Source organism: Carassius carassius, chromosome 34, assembly GCF_963082965.1.
Source record: "Carassius carassius chromosome 34, fCarCar2.1, whole genome shotgun sequence".
Classification (NCBI taxonomy): domain Eukaryota; kingdom Metazoa; phylum Chordata; class Actinopteri; order Cypriniformes; family Cyprinidae; genus Carassius; species Carassius carassius.
In genome coordinates this window covers 13990034-14016410 of record NC_081788.1, presented here as the reverse complement: position 1 = coordinate 14016410, position 26377 = coordinate 13990034, and the positions used below count along the sequence as shown (strand labels likewise).

At 39.7% G+C, this 26377-nt stretch overlaps 1 protein-coding gene across 1 annotated transcript; it reads right to left on the bottom strand.

Moving 5' to 3' along the window:
* Positions 1-151: 151 nt before the first annotated feature.
* Positions 152-26163, bottom strand: LOC132114892 (adhesion G protein-coupled receptor F5-like). The gene is made up of 24 exons (XM_059523280.1): positions 26097-26163; positions 25813-25965; positions 24752-24904; positions 24114-24266; positions 23587-23739; positions 23051-23203; positions 21887-22039; positions 21248-21400; positions 20180-20332; positions 20031-20076; positions 12952-14270; positions 6576-6679; positions 6241-6299; positions 6014-6150; positions 5704-5895; positions 4732-4926; positions 4409-4585; positions 4065-4243; positions 3791-3955; positions 2165-3550; positions 865-906; positions 703-765; positions 520-616; positions 152-437 (listed from the first exon to the last, which is right to left on the bottom strand). Exons 1-24 carry the CDS (start codon positions 26161-26163, stop codon positions 379-381), a joined length of 5511 nt encoding a protein of 1836 aa, XP_059379263.1. The 3' UTR covers positions 152-378.
* Between the last annotated feature and the right edge of the window lie 214 nt (positions 26164-26377).

Sequence of the window (26377 nt, the reverse complement as noted above, 5' to 3'; positions counted from 1 at the left end):
CAAAAAAATGCATATACTTAGCAAGCACCCCTAATAATGACAATTAGAAACAATTGTTTTTCATTTATGGATTTAATAAGAAGGAAGGACAAAGGTGCTGGCACACTAAACAGAATTTAATTTATGTTTTCATAAAACAGTGTGTACATAATTTGGAACAAACATATGTTTTAATCTAAATAGGCCAATCTGAATCACCAATAGAAAACAGGAAAAAAAGTACTGAATATTCAAGATGTAATCAACTGTGAAAAAGCATTTGGAAAAGCATTGTACTAGACAGAAATCAAAATGTTTCAGTTTGAAGTTGTGCCTGTGGCACTGGAACCAGTATTACAAAGACATTCTGACAGGAAATGAAGGCGCCTGTCTGTCCAGCTAAGCGTTTAAAAAACTATCTGATGCTCCAGAGGTGTGTGAGGAATTTGCCCCAGCATCTGTAAAAAAAATAAGAATATTACTTTGAAGGTTCAGGCAATATGCTGAAGAAATTCTGATAGAGTGCAGTACTGTACTTACGCCTCCCTCTTCTCATGAGGGTGTTGAAAACATCTGTAAAAGTTGTTCTGTTTGAAGAACTGCTTCTGCCGTAGGAACGGGCTCCAGAGCTTGAAGTCTATGATAGGAAAGTTGCAATTGTGTTTTATATAAACAATTTGGCATGAACAACTTGAAGGGAATAAACGAGTAAAATGTGTTTACATGTGTGGAATGGGACCCAATGAGTCTAGTGATTCTCAATTTTCTTTTAAGTGTCTCCCGAACCTGTTAGGAAAGAAAAACAAGAATCTCAGACACCAAATACCTAGAAAGTATTGGCAAGCACAGCTAACAAGGAAACACAGCTCAGAAACTCAGACTTACCTTCTTTTCCATCAGTGTTCCAAGAACCAGTATAAAGAAGCCCTGAAATTAGTGAACAGGTCAGACGAGTTAGGTGTCATTTATCAGATAAACTGTGAAGATAAATCTTTGAAGAAATGTTCTAGGTTTAGTACAAATTATGCTTGACCAAAGGCATTTGTGGTATAATATTGAGTTCTTCCAAGTATAATTGATGGTGGGGAGTTTGTTCTATCCAACCGGTTGTTGGTTGGATGGAGGCATTTCTGAATGTGAGATTATGGTCAGTTGTAAGAAAGGAGTCTAAATAACTGGAGAAGTCCTAAACACGTCACCAGAGAGAAGTCTGTCTGCCTTTCAAATGGCAACTGTACATTGTGTCCCCTAGAGTGTGCTTTGGGAAATGCATCTGCCGAGCTCCTACAAGTCTTCCCTTTTCCCAGATCAATCAATCATCTTGGGAAAAACCATATTCTGCCTGCATTCATTATTCACAGGTAATCTATGCTGATGTGGAGGGGATGCAGGAATATGGTTATGCATCGATGGCTCTGATTGAAGAGACGCTGGCTAACTATCTCTCAGTTGGTGAGGCAGTTGCATTGAAGACACCGGTCATGCCAGGGGCATTCCCCATAGCACCCTCTAGGGGATGCAGCATCTCATTCCCTTTCTCAGGGAACCATGGTTACATGCATAACCTGAGATTTTTTTTATCTGAAGTTTGAGTTATTATATTTTTATTCTAGTTTAAAGGTCACCAAAAATAAATAAATAAATAAATAAAATACATGGATGATTTGTTCATAATAAATCGTTATAAGATCATGCATTTATTCAACATGCAACATACATTTAGAAAATATATTTTAATTTTATGATGACATAAACATTTTGTTAATGTGACTACACCTTAAACTTAAAAATTTACTTTTGTGATAATGAACACCATACAACAAATTATGTTGATTAAGCTTAACACAGAATATTCATTTAAAGGGATATTTCACCCAAGAGTGAAAATTCTGTCATCATTTATTCACCCTCAAGTTGTTTCAAACCTATATTAATTTCTTTCTTCTGCTGAACACATAAGAAGATATTTTGAAGAATGATGGTCCCCACTAACTTCAATAGTATGTAAAAAGATACTATGGAAGCTAAAGAGGAACAGGAACTATTTGGTTACATTCTTCAAATTCTGTTCAGAAGAAGAAATAAATTCATACAGGTCGGAAACAACGTGAGGGTGAGTAAATTATGAAGGAATTATCCCTTTAAAGTTGATGTAGAAAATGTTAACTGAAGTGAATATTTATACCTGCAAGGAGTTGAAGATTGCGAACAAGTAGTGGATGGCCAAAGCTTTAGGCTCTATCATGATGCCCAAGCCAAGACCCCAAGTGATGCCGAAGACGGGTGTCAAAATGGCCACACATCTGAGAATGACCACCAAGGTGTTTTTTTCATCTCTGTTGCTCTCTCCCATTCCCCTCCTGATCATTTTCACCACAACTATTATCACAGTAATCATATTGACAGCCACAATGACCAGAGCTGGTAGGACAAAAGCCAGAAGGGCCTTAGACTGGTCCCAATTCAGCCAGCATGCTTCATTCTGTGTGAGGTAGTGTTTATTTCCAGCAGTGGATGCGACGGTAATAACCGAGATGAGGAGAGGTGCACCATAGCCCACAATGAAGGCTAATGCCATCATGACCGATTTGGACATTTGAGAGAAGACCATAGTGGTACGGTAGAGGAGCAGAACAGCTGAGACCAGCATCCAGAAGAACAGCGACAGGTAGAAGAAGTGGGTGAAAAACACTGCAGTGCTACACGAGTTAGTATAGTCCGTTCCAGGCTTTACGATAGCAGCACCGATAATGAAGCATATGTCAGCGATCAGGAGAGAAAGAGCAATATTGACTAAGGATACATGGCGAACATGTGATGTAGAGTTTCTAGATACTTCCTTCCAGATGATAATTTCGATGATCAGGCACACAACCAAGCTGCCTATCGAAATAGCAACACCAACGTATGTAATGACAGACAAAGCTAGATCATCAGGAGCAAAAGGGGACATCAGTATTGAAAATGAAGTGGTGTGATTACAGTGACATGTGACACTGCCTTTTTCTTGTGTGACCTCACATCCTGTTGAGTCCCATCCTCCAGTTCTATTAAAAAGGTTGAATTCCCAGAAAACACACTGGGGGTTCAATAGGTTTATTGAATTATTATTTAGAGTTACTGAATTTCTGAGTTTTTCAAAGTTCAGCTGTATGTTGTTGATAGGTATGCTTGTATTTACTACAACAATCAGTCCGTTGATGACATTTTCAGTTGTCTTTAAGCCATCGGTACGATTTCTTGCAGGCATAACATTGCCCAGGGAGGAGAAGGCCACAACTGTGACTGTAACGCTTTTATTACTGGATGCAATACCTGAGATGTTTATTACAGCAGTGGAGTTGAGCTTTAATACTTCACTGAAGTCTTTGGATGTTGTTACTTTTTTGAACAGGAATGAGTTGGTTGGACTGGTTATGTTGAAATTGGTGTCAGATGTCGCTTTTAAAACACTTTCAATGGCACTCAGGAGTTGAGAGCTGTTGCCTTGGCTTTCGCCATTTGAATTTAGCTGTTCCCATACAGGTTTTGCTGTATCTGATGAAATGACATCCACTATACTAAGAAAATTCTGTAAGATAAATGATGTGAGATGTTAAAAGGCATCAAACTTAGATGATACTTCAGCCGTTTCTCAACTTGAAGGGGAACAACTGAATGAAATAAAAAAAAATAATAATACATATAGACAATACATAGACACTGCCACTAAAAACTCAAGACACATCATGTGTAGTCTATATAAAACTATGGCAATTCAGCTCTTACAATGATCAGTTGTGGATGTAATCTAATTTTAATTTTAATTTACCGTTATCACAACTTTATCCAGCATTACAGTGACATCTGCAATATTGTTAAGTATTTCCACCATTGCTGAAACTGTTGCTTCGGATTGAACTATTGCTCCTTTATTGTCTTTGGTGGCATTGTTCACTTTATCCACAAAATTTGTTAATGTTTCAGCATCTAGACCCTGAATAAACAAAGATAAGCAAAAAGTTTTTTGTTGTTGTTGTTTTTTTTTAGCAATAATTGTGTCATTAACACATCCCCTATATCAACTTAAAAACTGAAAAGCAAACCTGTGATTCCTGTTGCAGTTGATCAATGATACGAAGCACACAGGTGTCCTTTATAGTTACCCAAGAGCCATCAGAACGACATTCTCCTTTTCTAAAGCCAACATGTTCTTTCCCACAGTCTCCTATAACCTTGGCACCAACTTCTCCAAAACCATATATGTCATTGTAGCATGTGACAGCTATGTAAAAAGAGAGAAAATAATGTAACTAGTATTAACTGGTTTTAAAAACATAATATTTGATACATTTGAGTTTGATAACATGTTGGTCAAGAGTTGTCATTGTGTGGGGCAACCAGGAATGAAAACAGGGACCACTAAGGTAAAAACGGAATTTGAACTTACGGCTGTTTGGGGTTTGCAATGTAGGTTTGGAAACATCCAGTTTCACATCCTTTGAGCTATATGAAAACCCATATAGTTCTTTTTTGTCCAGTTTGCAGGTGTATATGATAGTTATAGCACATGAACTTTCGGCTGTGATATTAAACTCTTGTGTTATACATGTCAGTGTATTAATTTCTGGAAAAACAAGATGCAGAGGATAGACATCACAGATGTGGATACTGAAATACTTCAAACAACTGTTATATTGCTGTTAAAAAGCCTCAATTTATAGAATTAGAAAATTACTATTTTGCATTTCTAAAAAAAAAAAAAACACTTACTGTTGTTTTTTGTTCTCTGCTCCCAGTGTACTGAGTAATCAGAATGCACACAGCAGTCAAGTTTCACGGTCCCATTTTCACATTTGTATGTCTTGCTACTAGGCACTTGCATACTAGGATATGGCTTAATATAGTCAATTCTGTCCCAGAAAATTTGTGGTCCTGTGCTTGTATTGTACAAACATTCATAACGACCTATGAAAACAAAACACATACATTTAATCTCAGTTTCAAAGACATGAGAACAGTTAAAACAGGCATTCCAATGCAAGTTTGTCTTATTATTCATAGTTGGGCTGCAACTAATGAATATTTCGATAATCTATTATTCTGTTGATTATTTTTCAGACTGTGTCATACTGTCAAAGTCTCTTTAAGATAAGTCATGTCACTCGGTGGCCATCTTTGAAACGCCTCTTGGGCATTAAATTTCATATTTGTAATCACCAAAGAAATCCGACAACAACTGTGTCATAAATGTTGTTACTTTTGCTGAAATAGCGTTATAAAAAGCTTATTTCTCAGGCTAGATTAGTTAAAAATAATAAAAATAATTTGAAAGTAAAAAAGACATAAATATTTATATTATAGCTTGTAGTGATGATTGTTTCTTTTAAAGAGTGAATTATGTAAAGTGGCTTAAAAGTGACTATTTCCATTAGAAGTCAAGTCTGTGTTCTGTTTGGATGTCTCAACAGTAGCAATATGAAATATTTTCCTAAGAAATATTTAGAATAAAAAAACGTAGAACAGCACTAATTTTATACCAGCTTAGGAAAATGAATACATAATTAAAACAAATACATTGGCACAGCTATAAGCATATATTGATATATATATTCATAATGATCTTTATGGAGGTGTCACAGATTTTTTATTTTATGCTGTTGGTTTGTTGAAGTCTACATACAGATGTTTATCTAGCACAAATGAGATACACAAATTTGAGCTGCCATGGGTGCAAAGACTCACCATTATTAGCGATGGTAACACTCTTTACTGTTAGGTTAAGGTAATCTGGTGAGAAAATATAAAGATTTCTTGGCTGTATTTTTTTCCCTTGAAATCTCCAGTCTATAATTCCAAAGTGGCTGATGTAAGGGCAGGAGAGTGTCATATTTTGTTCAGGAAACACAGCGTCTCTTTTCCGCATGTCTATATTATCTGGAACATACAGACAAATGTGGATGTTGCAGCTCTACATTGCAGCTCTTTTGTCTCATGAATATCTGACATAATTTTGCATATTTGTTCTGAAGAAAAGTACAGCATTTTCTTTTACCAGTTTTAGCGACTGAAAGTAGATCAACACTGAAATTGAGGGCTTTCATGTTGTCGGAAATTGCTTGGCTTATCCTCTCATCAGTCTTTATCTCCACAGATGATGTAATCAAGAAGTCTACAATCACACTTCCAGGCCTGCTCAAACACAAAAACAAATGCATTTTACATAAAAAACATATGATGACCATATCCAAGCAGAAATTTTAGGGAGACAAAATATCCTACCTGAAACCAGTGACAGTAGCAGAATAGAAACCTTCTACATTGTTGTAGCTCTTATTGATCTACATGAGACAAAGCTGTGTCAGATAATTTTTTAAAAACTGCTTTTAATAGTGTGTTGTCACAACGAAGGTACCGGTAAGGTTTTTTTTTTTTTTTTTTTTTGTTTAATGTAAAGCACTTTTCTCTTTACATTCATCCACAGTTTTGACTTATATATTTTTCAATTAAAATAAATGAGAATTTTACTACATGGTTAAATTAATATCCTAACAAAAACACTGATTATAAATAATTCAAATTGCATATAGTACAAGATGTTTTTATTCAACACTTACTGCATTCTCAATATCTGCTTTGTATTTCTTGAATTTTTCACTGTTTTGGTTATTCAGGTTTGCATCGTAAGTCTCGTCGATTGCCAGTGACATCTTACGATTTACTGAAGTGAAATAGAGAAAAAAACAAAAAACAGTAAGAACATATAAATAAAAGCAGCTTTTATAAGCATGAAAAGTTCTCTTACGAGAGCTCTCTCGTACTGCGTCTTAGCTAAGACGCTACGGGAAAAGTCTCTTTTCACGAAATACTGAAGCAAAAAATTATCCTTAATTTTGTATTTTTGTAAAGCGCATTTGCAGCAGTACACAGCCATAGGCGAGACGGCTCGTTCGCTCATTGGCTTGTTCTGCGGCAACTGCACAGCCTATCGAGCACAGGCTGATGCAACATCAGACCAATAAGTCTGATGTTGAAACGGGTGAAACGCCGAAACGGGTGTGGCCCAACCTATAAAAGGAGCTCGAAAAGGCTGACTCACCTGATTTTTCATCTCTTCAGCGAAGCTCACGCATCGCTGGATCACGGAGGAAGCAAGCGCCGTCTGAGAGGCATATCAGCGGGACAAGCCATTCTGAAGCTGCTGGCCTTCGCCGCCTTCCACTGCCGTTCCTGCTGCGCTGTCCGGCGCCTATATCCTTTCAATTCTGTTATATCCAACTGTTCTTTATGTGTGTGTGTGTTCGCCCTGCGACACACACTCGTAAAAGAGCTCGCGTCTTTTTTAAGATGCCTTCCTGCGGCTCGTCAGAGCCCCACTCAGCGAGGGAGACCGGTACGTCATCTGTGTCTCCTGCCTGGGTGAAGATCATGCAGCGCTCGCGCTCGCTGACGGCGGATGCCCTCACTGCGAGCTGTTGCCATGGTGACTCTGAGGACTCGCCTGGCCTTTTTCTCTGAGCCTGCATTCTCCGCTGCGCTGAGGCGCCGTAAAAGCGTTGATTCCAGCGGATTCCGGAACCGTCTTCAGCTCAACCGAGCTCACCGGTTCGCCCTGCTTCACCGCCCCCCCCCTGCATCGCTTCCCGGTGGGCAGCGCCCGCTGTTTGCCGGCGCGTCGTCCGAGGAAGTCGATCTCAGGCCCCGTCGGGGGAAGAGGACAGGCGCTCTCTGCTAGCTTCGGGCAGCGAGGGCTGGGCGAGCTCCGAGGATCTCGCGCCTTCTGCTCAGAAGCCCAGCAGACGAGCTGACATCGAGAAGGAGCCGGGGCGAGTGCTCGCGTTGGCCGCGACGTGTCTCGGCCGCGAGTGGTCTGCACCAGCGCCCCCCCCTCTCGTTCCTGGCTGGATGGTATGTTCCTTTTGGATGAGCGTACTTCTCAAAGCCCGCCTCATTTCTTCCTGAGCTTCACGAAGAGGTGGCGAAGGCTTGGAATGCTCCATATTCAGCGCGAACTCGTTTGTCTGTCTCACTAGCATTCTCCACACTGGATGATGCTAAAAACAGCAACTACCAGTCACTTCCGCTGGGGGAACAGGCGATAGCGACGCACCTTTGTCCGCCCTCTGCTGGACGGCGGCAAAAGCGGTGTTGCCATCTAAAGCCTGCTGTGTGACGTTGCGGCTGCACTACTCGCGATGGCTGCTTCATCGAAGCGCAGGTGTACGAGTTCGAGGAAGCTCCTCGCGCAGATTCGCAGAGGGGACTGGTTCATGTCAATGGATCTGAAGGACGCGTATTTTCAAATACAGATAGCGTCAAACCACAGGCGATATTTGAGATTCGCCTTCGAGGGCCAGGCATACCAGTTTACAGTCCTGCCGTTCGGCTTGTCCGTGGCTCCTCGTACGTTTACGAGGTGCATGGATGCAGCGCTCGCTCCTCTCAGACTCAGATGCATGCGAGTGCTGAATTATTTGGACGACTGGCTGGTTCTGGCCCGATCACGAGCGGAGCTCGTGGACCACAGGGCCGTTTTACTCGATCACCTCGAGAAGCTCGGCCTCAGTGTCAATTGGACAAAGAGTTCGCTGAACCCCAGTCAGACGATTCTGTTTCTGGGTATAGTTCTGAACTCGTGTTCCATGACGGCGCGGCTGTCACCACAGCGCGTGATGGGCATTCAGCGCGCAGCGAGTTCTTTCTGCTGCGGCGTGACCGTGTCGCTCAAACACTGTCAGAAGATGCTGGGCCTCATGGCCTCAGCATCTCCGGCTCTGCAGCTGGGCCTGCTCAGCATGCGTCCCCTGCAGTTCTGGCTGAAGACGCGGGTGCCGCGCAGAGCGTGGGCGTCTGGCCGGCTGCATCTCAAGGTCAATCAGAGCTGTGTCACAGCTCTGGCACCTTGGATAGGGAACGGCTGGTACCGATCAGGTGTAAGCCTGGGGACTTCCCCGAATGTGAAGACGGTGTCGACGGACGCCTCCACTTCGGGATGGGGAGCGCTGCTCGAGGGCAGACCGTCCTTTGGCCTTTGGTCGGAACGGGAAAAGCTCCATCATATCAACTGTCTGGAAATGCTGGCAGTGGAGAACGCGCTGATGCGCTTTTGTCCCCAAATCAAGGATCACCACGTCTTAGTCCGTTCGGACAACATGTCTGTGGTGTCCTACATAAATCGCCAGGGCGGTCTCGGGTCCCGAAACCTGTACAGGCTAGCGGAACGCCTCCTGGTTTGGGCTCAGTGCAACGTGCGTTCGCTGAGGGCAGTGCATGTGCCTGGGATACAGAATCTGGGTCCAGACAGGCTGTCTAGAGGCAATGTTCCTACGGGCGAATGGTCTCTACACCCGCAAACAGTCCGGCTGTTGTGGGAGAGATTTGGCAGAGCGGAGGTGGACCTCTTCGCGTACCACGAAAACGCTCACTGCCCTGCGTTCTTTTCCAAGAACGAAAGCGCGCTGTCACGGGAATGGCCGTGCTGCCTGCTTTATGCTTTCCCCCCCGTCTCCCTCCTTCCGCAGGTGATAGAACGGGTGAGAGAAACGAGATGTTCAATACTGCTTGTAGCACCTCTTTGGAAGAACCAACTATGGTTCCCAGATTTGATGCAGTTAGCAGATGTCGCCCTGTGGCCAGTACCGTTGAGGTGGGACCTCCTCTTGCAGGCCAGGGGCTCGATTTGGCACCCTCAACCGGAGTTGTGGTCCCTCCATGTGTGGGCGCTCAACGGTTACCCGCTGATCTCGCAGTGGGAGTGCTGAATACCATCACTCAGGCTAGAGCTCCGTCGACACGACGTCTGTATGCCTCGAAGTGGTCGGTGTTCTCCAGCTGGTGCACAGCTCGAGGATATTCACCCCTTAGTTGTGAGGTGACGGAGGTTCTCTCCTTCCTACAGGAGCTGTTGGATAAGGGCAGAGCCCCATCCACGCTCAAAGTTTATGTGGCGGCCATCGCAGCGTTTTTGGAAACAGAGCTCGCTCAGTCAATAGGAAGGAATGATTTGGTCATCCGGTTCCTCAGAGGAGCTAGGAGGCTGAATCCTCCCAGACCTCCGTCAGTCCCTATGTGGGACCTCGCGGCGGTTTTGGAGGCCATGAAGGGTCCCCCTTTTGAGCCTATCCAATCGGTTAGCCTTCAGCATCTGTCGTTCAAGACAGTATTCTTGTTGGCTCTCGCTTCGGTGAAGCGTGTGGGTGATTTGCACGCGCTCTCGGTGAGCCAGTCGTGCTTGGAGTTTGGGCCTAATGACTCAAGGGTCATACTCAAACCTAGGCACGGTTATGTGCCGGAATCCCTCAACACGCCGTTTCGGGCTCAGGTTATTGCCCTGTCTGCCCTGCCGGTGTCAGGAGAGGATAGAGACTTGAGTCTTCTTTGCCCTGTCAGGGTTTTAAGAACTTATGTGTCTCGCTCTGCTGCCTTTCGGCAGACGGAGCAGCTGTTTGTCTCGTTCGGTGGACTTTCCAAGGGAATGGCTGTTTCGAGACAGACTCTATCCAGATGGATAGTTGACGCCATAGCGTTAGCTTACGCTTCCAGGGGCCTTCAGTGCCTTGCAGGATATATGTATGGCGGCAAGTTGGGCCTCGCCGTCTACATTTATCAGGTTTTATAACCTGGAGGTTCCCGCCTTGCAAGCAAGGCTGCTGTCGGTATAGTCGAATCAGGGCCCTGAGGGGTATTCTGAGTTCATGAGCGCTATGCGCTGCCGACTGTTATATGGGCAGTATTGCGTAAGACCCGCATTGCCACATTGGTCAGGCTTTGCCTCGGCTGTGTGATGTCATATTGCCGCATCTACGGATGCTACTAGATATGGGACGGAGGGCTTTCCCCCTTTTCTGTCCTGGACTCTCTGTGAGTCCCTCAGGTGACGGTGCACTGTAAATCCTGGGCGTTGCTTCAGGTTTATTGGTGTGTGATCCCTGCGCGCACTGCTTTTTACATTGGGTTCCCGTAGCGTCTTAGCTAAGACGCAGTACGAGAGAGCTCTCGTAGGAGAACGTACTCGGTTACTAAACATAACATCGGTTCTCTCTAGAAGAGCGAACGAGTACTGCGTTCTCTGCCGTGCACACGATTCACTCTGGTTCGCTTTGGCGATGAAATAAATCAGGTGAGTCAGCCTTTTCAAGCTCCTTTTATAGGTTGGGCCACACCCGTTTCGGCGGGAAGTGGCAAGAAGGGCGCGAAGCGCTCGATAGGCTGTGCAGTTGCCGCAGAACAAGCCAATGAGCGAATGAGCCTTCTCGCCTATGTTTGTATACTGCTGCAAATGCGCTTTACAAAATACAAAATTAAGGATAATTTTTTGCTTCAGTATTTCGTGAAAAGAGACTTTTCCCGTAGCGTCTTAGCTAAGATGGAGTACCCGTTCGCTCTTCTAAAGAGAACCGAGGATGTTTTGAGAGGTGGCGTTAAGATAAGGGGATAGAAAATAAAGATTGTACAGCATAAAAACCATTACGCCTATGGAATGTTCCCATAATGATAATAGGAATACTGGGGTGTGTGTGTGTGTAAAAAAAATCTTAAAAGTCTCTTCAGCAGTTTTCAAGCCAATCAATAATTTATTTCTATCAATGCACACCTTTAATTTCCTCTCCGACTGGATAGAGCACAGTCTGCACGCTAAGTCTACTAAAGCCCCTTTCTTCCCCAGCACCAACTGTCTAGATGTACTACGGGGTTGTCCTTTGTCTTGCAGCAGCATGTTTTACTATGACATGAACATTACTATGTTCTACTATATATTTACTACGGGGTGGTGTTAGCGCAGTGGATAAGACACATGTCTTTGGTGTGAGAGACCCAGGTTCGAATCCACTGTGAGACACCAATGTGTCCCTGAGCAAGACACTTAAACCCTAGTTGCTCCGGAGGTGTGCGACCTCTGACATATGTGGGAATTGTAAGTCGCTTTGGATAAAAGCGTCAGCTAAGTGAATAAATGATACACTCTTGGGGTTCAGTAGAGGGGTTTTCAGTAGAGTTTTCTTCTCTGTATTTCTTTTATTTTAGCATATTCGCTCCACATTCACAGCAGCAGTAGCCTAGCAGATCTAGTCTGCCAAATCTATTTACATTTTTATTGTTCATTAATAAAATATGTGTTACAAACTACTCCGCAAATTTTCATGACTGAAATACATTTATCAGTGAGAGGCAGGCTCAAAAATGCATTAGCACAGCATTCATGCAATGCAGCTGTTTTAGAGAAGAGCAATGACATTTTAGGGTATACTCTTAGGTTTTCAACTGCAAAAAGTAATGTGATCACCCAAACAATTAGACAAAGCTGTATTTTACTTAATGCATTTGTCATTATGAATTCTGATACAGCTTGGTTTGTTTGTCTGTTGGGCCAGATCGCTTTCCCAACACAAGCAAATTGCTCACAATCTGAGTTCTAGCCAAGACCATCTTGCTCATATATTTATATAGTGTTCAAATATGCCTAAATGAATCGAACTAATGGATAAAACATGGACTTTTATTGGCTGGGTTGGCCATATTGATCTCAACTATATAACTGCTAAAAAGTGACTAGATGATGGCAGATTTTTTTTTTCTTTTCCACAATATGTTGTCCTTACATCTGCTCAGTATTATTTTTAACATTTAGACATTTTTACCAAGTTCAGTTGTTTAAATAATTTTCAGGTTATTAATGCACATAGGTTTCTGCCAGAGAATATGGCTTCTATGTTAAGGGTTAGACAGCTAAATGTAAAAATGTACATTGAATTAATTAGATTTCAATTTAAAGAATCTGTGCACCAGCCAATTAGTTTCAGGCATTATAAATATTTTTTATAACATTCATTATGAGGGAAACATCTTTTTCTTTAGATTCATTTTAGTTGCAGTCTTCCAGAATTTACATAAAAATTTATTGTAATGTAATTGCTGCTTACCAAACGTAGGTGTTGTTGTTGTTTTCTGTGTTGTTACTGCTTTTGGCATTATTGTTTGTTTCCCTGTTGTTACTGTTTTTGGCTTTGTTGTTGGTTTCGGCATTGTTAGTATTTTTGGTGTTGTTGGTTTCTGTAAGGTTGAGTTTTGTGTGATTACTGTTTTTGGCATTGTTGTTGTTTTCCATGTTGTTAGTCTTTTTGGTGTTGTTGGTTTCTGCGTTGTTGAATTCTGTGTTGTTACTGGTTTTGGTGTTGTTGTTGAATTCTGTATTGTTACTGGTTTCGGCGTTGTTGTTGAATTCTGTGTTGTTACTATTTTTGGCATTGTTGTTGAATTCTGTGTTGTTATTGTTTTTGGCATTGTTGTTGGTTTCTGCGTTGTTGAATTCTGTGTTGTTACTGTTTTTGGCATTGTTGTTGCTTTCTGCGTTGTTGAATTCTGTGTTGTTACTGGTTTTGGCGTTGTTGTTGAATTCTGTGTTGTTACTGTTCTTTGCATTGTTGTTGAATTCTGTGTTGTTACTGGTTTCGGCGTTGTTGTTGAATTCTGTGTTGTTACTGTTCTTTGCATTGTTGTTGAATTCTGTGTTGTTATTGTTTTTGGCATTGTTGTTGGTTTCTGCGTTGTTGAATTCTGTGTTGTTACTGTTTTTGGCATTGTTGTTGGTTTCTGCATTGTTGAATTCTGTGTTGTTACTGGTTTCGGCATTGTTGTTGAATTCTGTGTTGTTACTGTTTTTGGTGTTGTTGATGAATTCTGTGTTGTTATTGTTTTTGTCATTGTTGTTGGTTTCTGCGTTGTTGAATTCTGTGTTGTTACTGGTTTTGGCGTTGTTGTTGAATTCTGTGTTGTTACTGTTTTTGGCGTTGTTGTTGAATTCTGTGTTGTTATTGTTTTTGTCATTGTTGTTGGTTTCTGCGTTGTTGAATTCTGTGTTGTTACTGGTTTTGACGTTGTTGTTGAATTCTGTGTTGTTACTGTTTTTGGCGTTGTTGTTGAATTCTGTGTTGTTATTGTTTTTGTCATTGTTGTTGGTTTCTGCGTTGTTGAATTCTGTGTTGTTACTGGTTTCGGCGTTGTTGTTGAATTCTGTGTTGTTACTGTTTTTGATATTGTTGCTGGTGCCGGTGTTGTTGGTGCCGCCATTGTTGTTGATGCCAGTGTTGTTGTTGTTGGTGCCATCGTTGTTCTTGGTGCCAGTGTTGTTGTTGTTGGCGCCGTCGTTGTTGTCGGTGCCAGTGTTGTTATTGTTGGTGCTGCCGTTGTAGTTGGTACCAGTGTTGTTGTTGGTGCCACCGTTGTTGTTGGTGGAGGTGATGATGACATTGGAGGCACTGTTGCTTTTGTTGTTAGCTCTGTTGTAGGAGGTGGTTTTGTTGTGGTAGATTGACCTAAGGATAGAGGATTTATTTTTCCATTAAAATAAGTGTGAATACCATATAAAAAAACTATGGAACACTTTAAATCAAATAATGGGCAGGAGTAAGCACTCGGCTGCTTCATATGTTGAACATGATGGAGTGTTCATTACAGATCCAGAGGGAATTGCTAATTATTTCAACAATTACTTTATTAGTAAGGTGGAGAAATTTCGATCTGGTATGTGTCCAAATACCTCAGCATCTTATGATGCAATATTAAGTAAGATAATGAATGATGAAGAACCATTCTGTCACTTTCTCATTTAGTCAAGTTGACAGAGGTTCTGTTGGAAAAATTCTTGCAGCTCTTCCTGATGGAAAGGCATCAGGCATGGACCACTTGGACTCCAGGCTTATCAGGGTGGCTGCTGAAGCTCTGTCCTTTCCCAATGCTCATTTGGTCAACTTAAGTTTGTTGCAGGGCATATTTCCAGAGAAATGGAAGGAGGCTAAAATTATACCACTGCCTAAATAAAATAAAAGAGCCACATTTACAAGACAGAATAGCCAACCTATCAGTCTATTACCTTTACTCAGCAAAGTAATGGAAAAGATCGCTTTTGAACAAGTTTATAAATATTTTTTTTCTAATAGACTGATCACAAAGTACCAGCATGCATATCGAGAGGGTCACTCCACATGTACTGCTTTAACTCATATGACCGACAATTGTGGAATGCAGTATATATGAAACAGCCACAGTTTCTTTCTGAGCAGCTTGTTTTTGTATGAAGTGGACAACTATTTGCCACTAGGCAGGCACTAGGTGGTGACATAAAACTTCCGCTTCCCAGGACAAATTTTCTGAAACGCACATCATTTTACAGAGCAATATCTATTTGGAATCGACTTTCTGTCTCATCACGCAGAGTTCAGAACAAATATAAATTTAAGAAGACAGTAACCCAGGAACTGCTGCAAATGACCTCGTGAAAGCTGGAAATTGTCATGTTCTTTCACTTGGTAATATTTTGAATGTAACTGTAATGTTTGAATTTTCTTGATTGTAATTTGTGTTTGTTTTGTGTAATTTTATGTTGTGAAGATTTTTAAAGAGGACCCCGGGAAGACTAGCTGCCATTAAATGGGCCGCTAATGGTGATCCTAATAAAACAATAAAACAATATATGTATCTGTATATAGTTGTGCACATAAGTTTACATACCCCTTGCAGAATATGCAAATATTCATAATTTTATACAAAATAAGAGGGATCATGAAAGGTATAGAACTAAATTAGAGAGTAAACTCGCTGAGAAGAATCTTACTTCAACTTGGTCTGAGATTAAAACTATAGCAGGTATACAGCAAAGTATGCATAGGAATGATATTGTCGTGGATGGTTTCAGGTCAAATAGTGAACTTGCCAATGCTCTAAATAATTTTTATGCAAGATTTGATCAGTTTGATTTTAAAGTGGAGATTGAGGAATTGAAATGCAAACACAATGATAATCATCATCTGATCCTGGGGCAGAGCAGTTGAAAACTGTTTTCTTTCTCTAAACTTAAATAGGAGTCCTGGTCAAGACAACATTTGTGGCAAACTACTGAAATACTGTGCAAGCCAATTAAGTACTATTTTAATGATACTTTTAATATTTCCTTATATTTTCAACGTGTACCTAACCTGTTGAAGCAGGTATCACTATCCCGGTCCCTAAAAGTAATAGTCCCAAGGAATTAAATGATTTCAGGCAAGTAGCCCTAACTTCTCTTGTAATTAAAACTTTTGAAAAGCTTGTGAAGCAAGAGATTGTAAGGCAAACCAAGCAAGCTCTCGACCCCTTACAGTTTGCTTATAGGGTACATGTAACAATTTGGTATGTTGGTTATTGGATTTTTTTAACAAGTCAAACACAGATAGCTAAGGTAAATGGCATTTTATCATATTTATTATGTTTGTCTATGGGTTAACCTCAGGGACATGTCCTTTCATCCCTATTATTTATATTTTATATACCAATATGTACCAAAGTAAGCATGCAAATAGCACTATGTTGAAATTTGCTGATGATACCGTTATTGTGAGTTTGCCATGACAATGAATCTGCTCATGGTCTGATTACTGAGGAGTTTGTCATCTGGTGTGATGAATTTTATCAGGAGTTAAATTTTACTGAAACAAAGGACATGATCATAGATTTTAGGACCTGTGCTTCACATTATGAGACTATGATCATAAAAGACCAAGCAATGGACTGTGGGGAAATTACAAATATCTTGTTACAGTCATACACTCTAAACTGACCTTTGAAAAGAACTGTGAGATTCTATGTAAAAAGGGACATCAGCGTCTGTTTTGCCTTAGAAAGTTGTCCAGATTTCACATTGATAAAGCTATGATGACACCAGCTAGTATTATAGGTGAATCACAACCTAACCTATTAAGTCTATACTCCAACCAGTTGCAGCTCCTTCACACTGGCAGTCAGATTGTGGCCCCTAGGTGGAGAACTAAACAATATAGGAATACTTTTGTACCTGCAGCGATAGAATTAATGAATAAAAATAGAAGCAGACAGGAGCGATTCTAGGATTTTCATTTTAGGGGGGCTCAGCCCCCAATGAGGGTATGATGTAAAAAAAAAAAAAAATTAGTTTATGCTCTAATGCTCATTATTAACTAGTTTCATTCATTCATCCAGTAACATGCATATGGCACAGTTTTATAATCACTGAGGTACCGAATGTGAGGTATTTAGGGGGGTTGGGGGGCATGGTCCCCTGAGAAAATTTTGATTCCTCTGATCTACATATGTGCATTTTAAGATGTTTTGAAGGCCAAAAAATTGGATGACAATAGCTTTAAAACCATGTGCGGGCAGCTGTTTTTTTTCTCACCTCATCAGCATCACACTCTTTTTCTCTTGGTTTTTATCTTGCTCTGTCTTTTCCCTCGTAAAGCTGAGCTTTGACTGATATAGGCTTTTTATTTTTGTCTGTCAGTGAAGAAAGTAAACATAGGGTCAACTGATAGGTTGATTTATGAATCATTTTCTCAGACAAAGCTACCAGGAAAGCTAGGTAACTAAGTCCATCAACAATAAAATATAAATTATTTTATTTTTTAAGCTTTTTAGCCTTTGTAATCAACAGTACGGTTGGTTATTCACCAAGTCACCCCGTGAAAATCTATTTAATTTCAAATCATTTAACTAACCAGCTAAACGTGTATTAATGTAACTGTCTATTGGCAATATGATTAATCTGTTCTATATTTATTTCTATTTATTAAAAATAACAACATGAATTATCAATTTGCCACTTCTATAAATCAAGTACTTAAAAGAAAATCACAAATCCATTTTACTCTTACTCTAATATATGTATGTACACTCCTCCTGATTCATTATTACTTAATACAAAACTATATTTATTAATACAAAACAAAAAAACTCCAAAATAATAATGATGTTCTCTCTCTGGGCCATCTAGTGCTTTCAGATAATGATGTGTGTCTTTAATCATTTCTGTGCATGGCAGCATAATGTAATGCCAAAATACAAAATAATATGTTTTAAAGTTTAAAAAGTAAATAAATAAAATAAATCATGATCGTTTTCTAAAGTATGTTTTCATGGGTGTTAATCGCTTCATTTTTGTAGGAATAAAAAACAACTATCACACTGTGTGATAGGGCTGAAGGTGAACGCAGCGAAACGTATTGGTATTGGATGAGAAACCGAACCGTCCCGTGTTGCTCCCAATGCTCCAGTCAGAGGCGTCGTGCCCATTCGAAGTGAGGTTAGATCGTTCAGTGCACAGCATCAGCTGCTAAATTCAAATCTGCGTTCGCTGGCTGGCGCTGAGCCAGAGACAGACGCGTTCGTACAACGCTTCATGATAACCAATCAGAAACTATTCTTTTGCGCTTATGGATGCAATGGCCAATCAGAGACGTCCAGAAGAGTCATCACTGAAACGCAGTGTTTTGTTCACTTGCTCGCTGACTGAATTATTTAGCGAATTCTCTCATCAGAAACAACAAAAAGTGCAGATGTGCGTACGAATGTAAGTAAGATATTCGTTTCATAATGTAAAGTGCTTCAGTGATTTTAATGGGAGTTTTTGAGAGTGCCTGAACTCTGGCTAGACTGAATGAAAATGTTTTTTGATAATGTAAATGTTCTTTACTCTCTGTAAAATGAAAGTGTTAAAATAAGTATCTTACAATATTGTTATTAAAATTTACATTAAATGCAAATTCAGTCGTATTAAAAATATTTTATGGCATGATATGAAACTTAAGTAAAAAGTCAGGTTTTTATGTGTAGTTAATAGATTACACTACATGTCCATATATTGATCAAATAGCAATCTATAAAGGTGCAAAACGCGTTTACCTACACATATTTGAGAAACGAGATACCCCCCCCCCCTCCAAAAAAAAATGTGCCCCCTCAAAAATCATGAATGCATGACGCCCCTGGCTCCAGTAACATTACATTATGTAAACTGTAATGCATTTATGACAAAGAACTGCACCGATGCAGATGTAATATCATAGCAATCTATCAATAAATGCACTCACGACACACCTTGTACTCTCTGATGTTCGCTCTGCTCGGCGCCACTGAAGATTGAAAAATGCGCTAAATCCAAGCAGACTCAGATAAGGGGAGGAGCCGAAACTTGACACAGCTTGCCGCCGTTTCAAATGAGTTTTTTTTAAAGGGGACTGAAGTGATAAAAAAATGTATTAATCAAATATTTTTTTAGGGGGGCTGGGCAGAAGTTTAGGGGGGCTGAAGCCCCCCTAGAAAGGGCCTAGTGACGCCCCTGGAAGCAGATGATATTATTTAATTTACTTTTGGGGGTTGGGTGTGTGAAGGTGTATGACTGAAGGTCATGACTTTTAAATAGTTTTCAAATAATGTTTATAGTATGTTGATGTTTCTATGAATTGTTTTTAGTATGGATTGCTGAATTACCTGTCTGCACGACAAATTTACCTTTGGGTGTTAATAAAGAAACATTGGGCCTTAAAAATGTTCTTGATATTTATGCATATAGGAGGTTACTTTACAATAAAACATACTGCAAGTTTCAAAACTCAAAATTAACTCCCCAGTTTAAAATATGAATTACTCTTCTCTATCGTTCCGTAAATCTTGGATTTGAAGTCGGGAGAATCATGACATGACATCCCTAACATCCGTCTTCATTTTATGCATTCACGGAGGTGTGTTCTGAACAACTCATGGCTGTTCGTCAATCACATGAGCGATACTGCTGTTAGCTAAAGAAAAAAAACTTTTTTGGTTTAAAAAACTTTGAAAAAATCAAGAGAGTTGATGTTAGCCAATCATAGCAGTGCTCGTTCACATTGACATCTCACAGCAGACAAGCCTCTTCCAACAGAGGGTTCAAACCACAGGTTTAAATAGAGGGTATAAAACAACAATTTATATATAAATAATAACTGTTTTTGATGGAAAAAAACATTCTAAGATTATGATTTTACCTCAAACAATCTAAAATAATAAAAAACTTCTTCTCATAACCAATAAAACATATTGATCATTGTCAATACTTGATGAACACACCAATTGTCTTTGTTTGGATTTGTTTTGATTGTTCAGATTAGAAATAAAGAGTGACTTCATTACCAGGTGGTCGCCGGCAGAACGTCCCGTCAGTTGGAAGAGAAGAGATGCATCTGCAGGTGTCATTATGATTGGGGCCACAAACACCATGTTTAGAGCATTGTTCAGAGGACCAAACGTACTGATTCTCACACTTACACTGGGTTTGGTTCACATCTGAGAGACACACTGAAAATCACACAAATTGTTAATATATTGGAGAAAACATATACAAATAACTTTTTTGATTAATGTGAATAGAATGGCATTATACCTCTTAAACTTCTCTTACCTGTAGTGATGTCCACACCAGAGATCTTTATGCCTTTTTTGACACATGTGGGGAATTTCTGTCCATGAATCAAAGCCCTCAAGAGCTCTACCACAACGTCTCTTGAAGCATTGATTTTTATGTTAATGGTGTATTTAAATGACTTCAGAGGAGCTGCAAAAAAGGTGCAAAGACGAAAATAATGAATAATGAACGTGTAAAAAACTTCATTGTACTTTTATTTTTTCTTGCCAGTTGTCAACTTGGATTAGAAATAAAGAGTGACTTCATTACCAGGTGGTCGCCGGCAGAACGTCCCGTCAGTTGGAAGAGAAGAGATGCATCTGCAGGTGTCATTATGATTGGGACCACAAAAGCCATGTTTCGAGCATTGTTCAGAGGACCAAACGTACTGATTCTCACACTTACACTGGGTTTGGTTCACATTTGAGAGACAGACTAGAAATTAAACAATTTGTTATGTTACTGGTTAACCCATAGTAGAAATCATTTTCAGATTAATGTGGATAGAATGAAATGACATCTCTTATACTTTTCTTACCTGTAGTGATGTTCACACCAGAGATTTTTATGCCTTTTTTGACACATGTTGGGAATTTCTGTCCATGAATCAAGGCCCTCAAGAGCTCTATCACAACGTCTCTTGTAGCATTGATTTTTATGTCAATGGTGTATTTAAATGACTTCATAGGAGCTGCAAAAATTTAGCAAAGACGAAAATAATGAACCTGCAAAAAACTCAATTGTACTTTCATTTTCATGCCAGTTGTCAACTTGGATTTGAAATAAAGAGAGACTTCATTACCAGGTGGTCGCCGGCAGAACGTCCCGTCAGTTGGAAGTGAAGAGATACATCTGCAGGTGTCATTATGATTGGGGCCACAAACACCATTTTTAGAGCATTGTTCAGAGGACCAAACGTACTGATTCTCACATTTGCACTGGATTTTGCTCAAGTTTGAGAGACACACTAGAAATTAAATAAATAGTTAGGATACTGGTGAACCCATCTAGAAATCATTTTCAGATTAATGTGGATAGAATAAAATTCTCTTAAACTTCTCTTACCTGTAGTGATGTTTACACCAGAGATTTTTATGCCTTTTTTGACACATGTGGGAAATTTCTGTCCATGAATCAAAGCCCTCAAGCGCTCTATCACAACGTCCCTTGAAGCATTGATTTTCATGTCAATGGTGTATTTAAACGACTTTAGTGGAGCTGCAAATGTTGGAAAAAAACTAAAATTATCTACTGGTCAAAATCAGCTTCAGATTTTATGATCACACCTGTAGTCAGTTTGGATTTGAAATAAGACGGCTGATTTCAAGACAGCTGCAAATTTTAAACAAAAATAATTTACGGGTCAGAATCAGCATCAGATTTTACATTGACATTAACTGTCACCTTGGATTAGAAGTAAAGAGAGACTTCATTACCAGGTGGTCGCCAGCAGAACGGTTCGTCAGTTGGAAGAGAAGTGATGCATCTGCAGGTGTCATTATGATTGGGGCCACAAACACCATGTTTCGAGCATTGTTCAGAGGACCAAACGTACTGATTCTCACACTTACACTGGGTTTGGTTTACATTTGAGAGACACACTGAAAATCATACAAATTGTTAATATATTGGAGAAAACATATACAAATAACTTTTTGTTTTAATGGGAAGAGAATGGCATTATTCCTCTTATACTTCTCTTACCTGTAGTGATGTCCACACCAGAGATCTTTATGCCTTTTTTGACACATGTGGGGAATTTCTGTCCATGAATCAAAGCCCTCAAGCGCTCTACCACAACATCTCTTGAAGCATTGATTTTTATGCCAATGGAGTATTTAAACGACTTCAGAGGAGCTGCAAAAATGTGCAAAGGTGAAAATAATGAACCTGTAAAAAACTTCATTGTACTTTAATTTTCATGCCAGTTGTCAACTTGGATTAGAAATAAAGAGTGACTTCATTACCAGGTGGTTGCCGGCAGAACGTCCCGTCAGTTGGAAGAGAAGAGATGCATCTGCAGGTGTCATTATGATTGGGGCCACAAACACCATGTTTAGAGCATTGTTCAGAGGACCAAACGTACTGATTCTCACACTTACACTGGGTTTGGTTCACATTTGAGAGACAGACTAGAAATTAAATAAATTGTTAGGATACTGGTGAACCCATCTAGAAATCATTTTCAGATTAATGTGGATAGAATGAAATTCTCTTAAACTTCTCTTACCTGTAGTGATGTTTACACCAGAGATTTTTATGCCTTTTTTGACACATGTGGGAAATTTCTGTCCATGGATCAAAGCCCTCAAGCGCTCTATCACAACGTCTCTTGAAGCATTGATTTTTATGTCAATGGTGTATTTAAACGACTTTAGTGGAGCTGCAAATGTTGGAAAAAAACTAAAATTATCTACTGGTCAAAATCAGCTTCAGATTTTATGATCACACCTGTAGTCAGTTTGGATTTGAAATAAGACAGCTGATTTCAAGATAGCTTCAAATTTTAAACAAAAATAATTTACGGGTCAGAATCAGCATCAGATTTTACATTGACATTAACTGTCACCTCGGATTAGAAGTAAAGAGAGACTTCATTACCAGGTGGTCGCCGGCAGAACGGTTTGTCAGTTGGAAGAGAAGAGATGCATCTGCAGGTGTCATTATGATTGGGGCCACAAACACCATGTTTAGAGCATTGTTCAGAGGACCAAACGTACTGATTCTCACACTTACACTGGGTTTGGTTCACATTTGAGAGACACACTAGAAATTAAATAAATTGTTATGTTACAGGTGAACCCATCTAGAAATCATTTTCAGATTAATGTGGATAGAATGAAATGACATCTCTTAAACTTCTCTTACCTGTAGTGATGTCCACATCAGAGATTTTTATGCCTTTTTTGACACATTGGGGGAATTTCTGTCCATGAATCAAAGCCCTCAAGCGCTCTATCACAACATCTCTTGAAGCATTGATTTTTATGTCAATGGTGTATTTAAACGACTTTAGTGGAGCTGCAAATGTTGAAAAACACTACAATTATCTACTGATCAAAATCAGCTTCAGATTTTAGGATCACACCTCTAGTCAGTTTGGATTAGAAATAAAGAGTGACTTCATTACCAGGTGGTTGCAGGCAGAACGTCCCGTCAGTTGGAAGGGAATTGATGCATTTGCAGGTATCATTATGATTGGGGCCACAAACACCATGTTTAGAGCATTGTTCAGAGGACCAAACGTACTGATTCTCACACTTACACTGGGTTTGGTTCACATTTGAGAGACACACTGAAAATCATACAAATTGTTAATGTAATGGAGAAAACATATACAAATAATTTGTATTTATTTTTTTAATGGGAAGAGAATTGCATTACACCTCTTATACGTCTCTTACCTGTAGTGATGTCCACACCAGAGATTTCTATGCCTTTTTTGACACATGTGGGGAAATTCTGTCCATGAATCAAAGCCCTCAAACGCTCTATCACAACATCTGTTGTAGCAGTGATTTTTATGTCCAAGGTGTATTTAAATGACTTCATAGGAGCTGCAAAAATTTTGCAAAGATGAAAATAATGAACCTGTAAAAAACTCAATTGTACTTTTATTTTCATGCCAGTTGTCAACTTGGATTAGAAATAAAGAGTGACTTCATTACCAGGTGGTCGCCGGCAGAACGTCCCGTCAGTTGGAAGAGAAGAGATGCATCTGCAGCTGTCATTATCATTGGGGCCACAAACGCCATTTTTAGAGCATTGTTCAGAGGACCAAACGTACTGATTCTCACACTTACACTGGGTTTGGTTCACATTTGAGAGACACACTAGAAATTAAATAAATTGTTAGGATTCTGGTGAACCCATCTAGAAATCATTTTCAGATTAATGTGGATAGAATGAAATTCTCTTAAACTTCTCTTACCTGTAGTGATGTTTACACCAGAGATTTTTATGCCTTTTTTGACACATGTGGGAAATTTCTGTCCATGAATCAAAGCCCTCAAGCGCTCTATCACAACGTCTCTTGAAGCATTGATTTTGATGTCAATGGTGTATTTAAACGTCTTTAGTGGAGCTGCAAATGTTGGAAAAAAACTACAATTATCTACTGGTCAAAATCAGCTTCAGATTTTATGATCACACCTGTAGTCAGTTTGGATTTGAAATAAGACAGCTGATTTCAAGATAGCTTCAAATTTTAAACAAAAATAATTTACGGGTCAGAATCAGCATCAGATTTTACATTGACATTAACTGTCACCTTGGATTAGAAGTAAAGAGAGACTTCATTACCAGGTGGTCGCCAGCAGAACGGTTCGTCAGTTGGAAGAGAAGTGATGCATCTGCAGGTGTCATTATGATTGGGGCCACAAACACCATGTTTAGAGCATTGTTCAGAGGACCAAACGTACTGATTATCACACTTACACTGGGTTTGGTTCACATTTGAGAGACACACTAGAAATTAAATAAATTGTTAGGATACTGGTGAACCCATCTAGAAATCATTTTCAGATTAATGTGGATAGAATTGCTTTACACCTCTTATACGTCTCTTACCTGTAGTGATGTCCACACCAGATATTTTTATGCCTTTTTTGACACATGTAGGAAATTTCTGTCCATGAATCAAAGCCCTCAAGCGCTCTATCACAACGTCTCTTGTAGCATTGATTTTTATGTCAATGGTGTATTTAATCGACTTCATAGGAGCTGCAAAAAATGTGCAAAGATGAAAATAATGAACCTGTAAAAAACTTCATTGTACTTTTATTTTCATGCCAGTTGTCAACTTGGATTAGAAGTAAAGAGCGACTTCATTACCAGGTGGTCGCCGGCAGAACGTCCCGTCAGTTGGAAGAGAAGAGATGCATCTGCAGGTGTCATTATGTTTGGGGCCACAATCACCATTTTTAGAGCATTGTTCAGAGGACCAAACGTACTGATTCTCACACTTACACTGGGTTTGGTTCACATTTGAGAGACAGACTATAAATTAAACAATTTGTTATGTTACTGGTGAACCCATCTAGAAATCATTTTCAGATTAATGTGGATAGAATGAAATGACATCTCTTAAACTTCTCTTACCTGTAGTGATGTCCACATCAGATATTTTTATGCCTTTTTTGACACATGTTGGGAATTTCTGTCCATGAATCAAAGCCCTCAAGCGCTCTACCACAACATCTCTTGAAGCATTGATTTTTATTTCAATGGTGTATTTAAACAAATTTAGTGGAGCTGCAAATGTAAAAAAAACCCCACAATTATCTACTGGTCAAAATCAGCTTCAGATTTTAGGATCACACCTCTAGTCAGTTTCGATTAGAAATAAAGAGTGACTTCATTACCAGGTGGTCGCCGGCAGAACTTCCCGTCAGTTGGAAGAGAAGAGATGCATCTGCAGGTGTCATTATGATTGGGGCCACAAACGCCATTTTTAGAGCATTGTTCAGAGGACCAAATGTACTGATTCTCACACTTACACTGGGTTTGGTTCACATTTGAGAGACAGACTAGAAATTAAACAATTTGTTAGGATACTGGTGAACCCATCTAGAAATCATTTTCAGATTAATGTGGATAGAATTGCTTTACACCTCTTATACGTCTCTTACCTGTAGTGATGTCCACACCAGATATTTTTATGCCTTTTTTGACACATGTGGGAAATTTCTGTCCATGAATCAAAGCCCTCAAGCGCTCTATCAAAATGTCTCTTGTAGCATTGATTTTTATGTCAATGGTGTATTTAATCGACTTCATAGGAGCTGCAAAAAATGTGCAAAGATGAAAATCATGAACCTGTAAAAAACTTCATTGTACTTTTATTTTCATGCCAGTTGTCAACTTGGATTAGAAGTAAAGAGAGACTTCATTACCAGGTGGTCGCCGGCAGAACGTCCCTTCAGTTGGAAGAGAAGAGATGCATCTGCAGGTGTCATTATGATTGGGGCCACAAACGCCATTTTTAGAGCATTGTTCAGAGGACCAAACGTACTGATTCTCACACTTACACTGGGTTTGGTTCACATTTGAGAGACACACTAGAAATTAAATAAATTGTTAGGATACTGGTGAACCCATCTAGAAATCATTTTCAGATTAATGTGGATAGAATGAAATTCTCTTAAACTTCTCTTACCTGTAGTGATGTTTACACCAGAGATTTTTATGCCTTTT

Excerpts from the sequence above, each read along its gene's own strand:
- LOC132114892 (XM_059523280.1), bottom strand. The coding sequence starts at position 26,163 with ATGGCGTTTGTGGCCCCAATCATAATGACACCTGCAGATGCATCTCTT. Across the intron at positions 24,267-24,751 it reads TGGTGTGGACATCACTACAG|CTCCACTAAAGACGTTTAAA; the intron begins GTAAGAGACGTA and ends CAACATTTGCAG. Across the intron at positions 6,300-6,575 it reads AAGCAGATATTGAGAATGCA|ATCAATAAGAGCTACAACAA; the intron begins GTAAGTGTTGAA and ends TGTCTCATGTAG.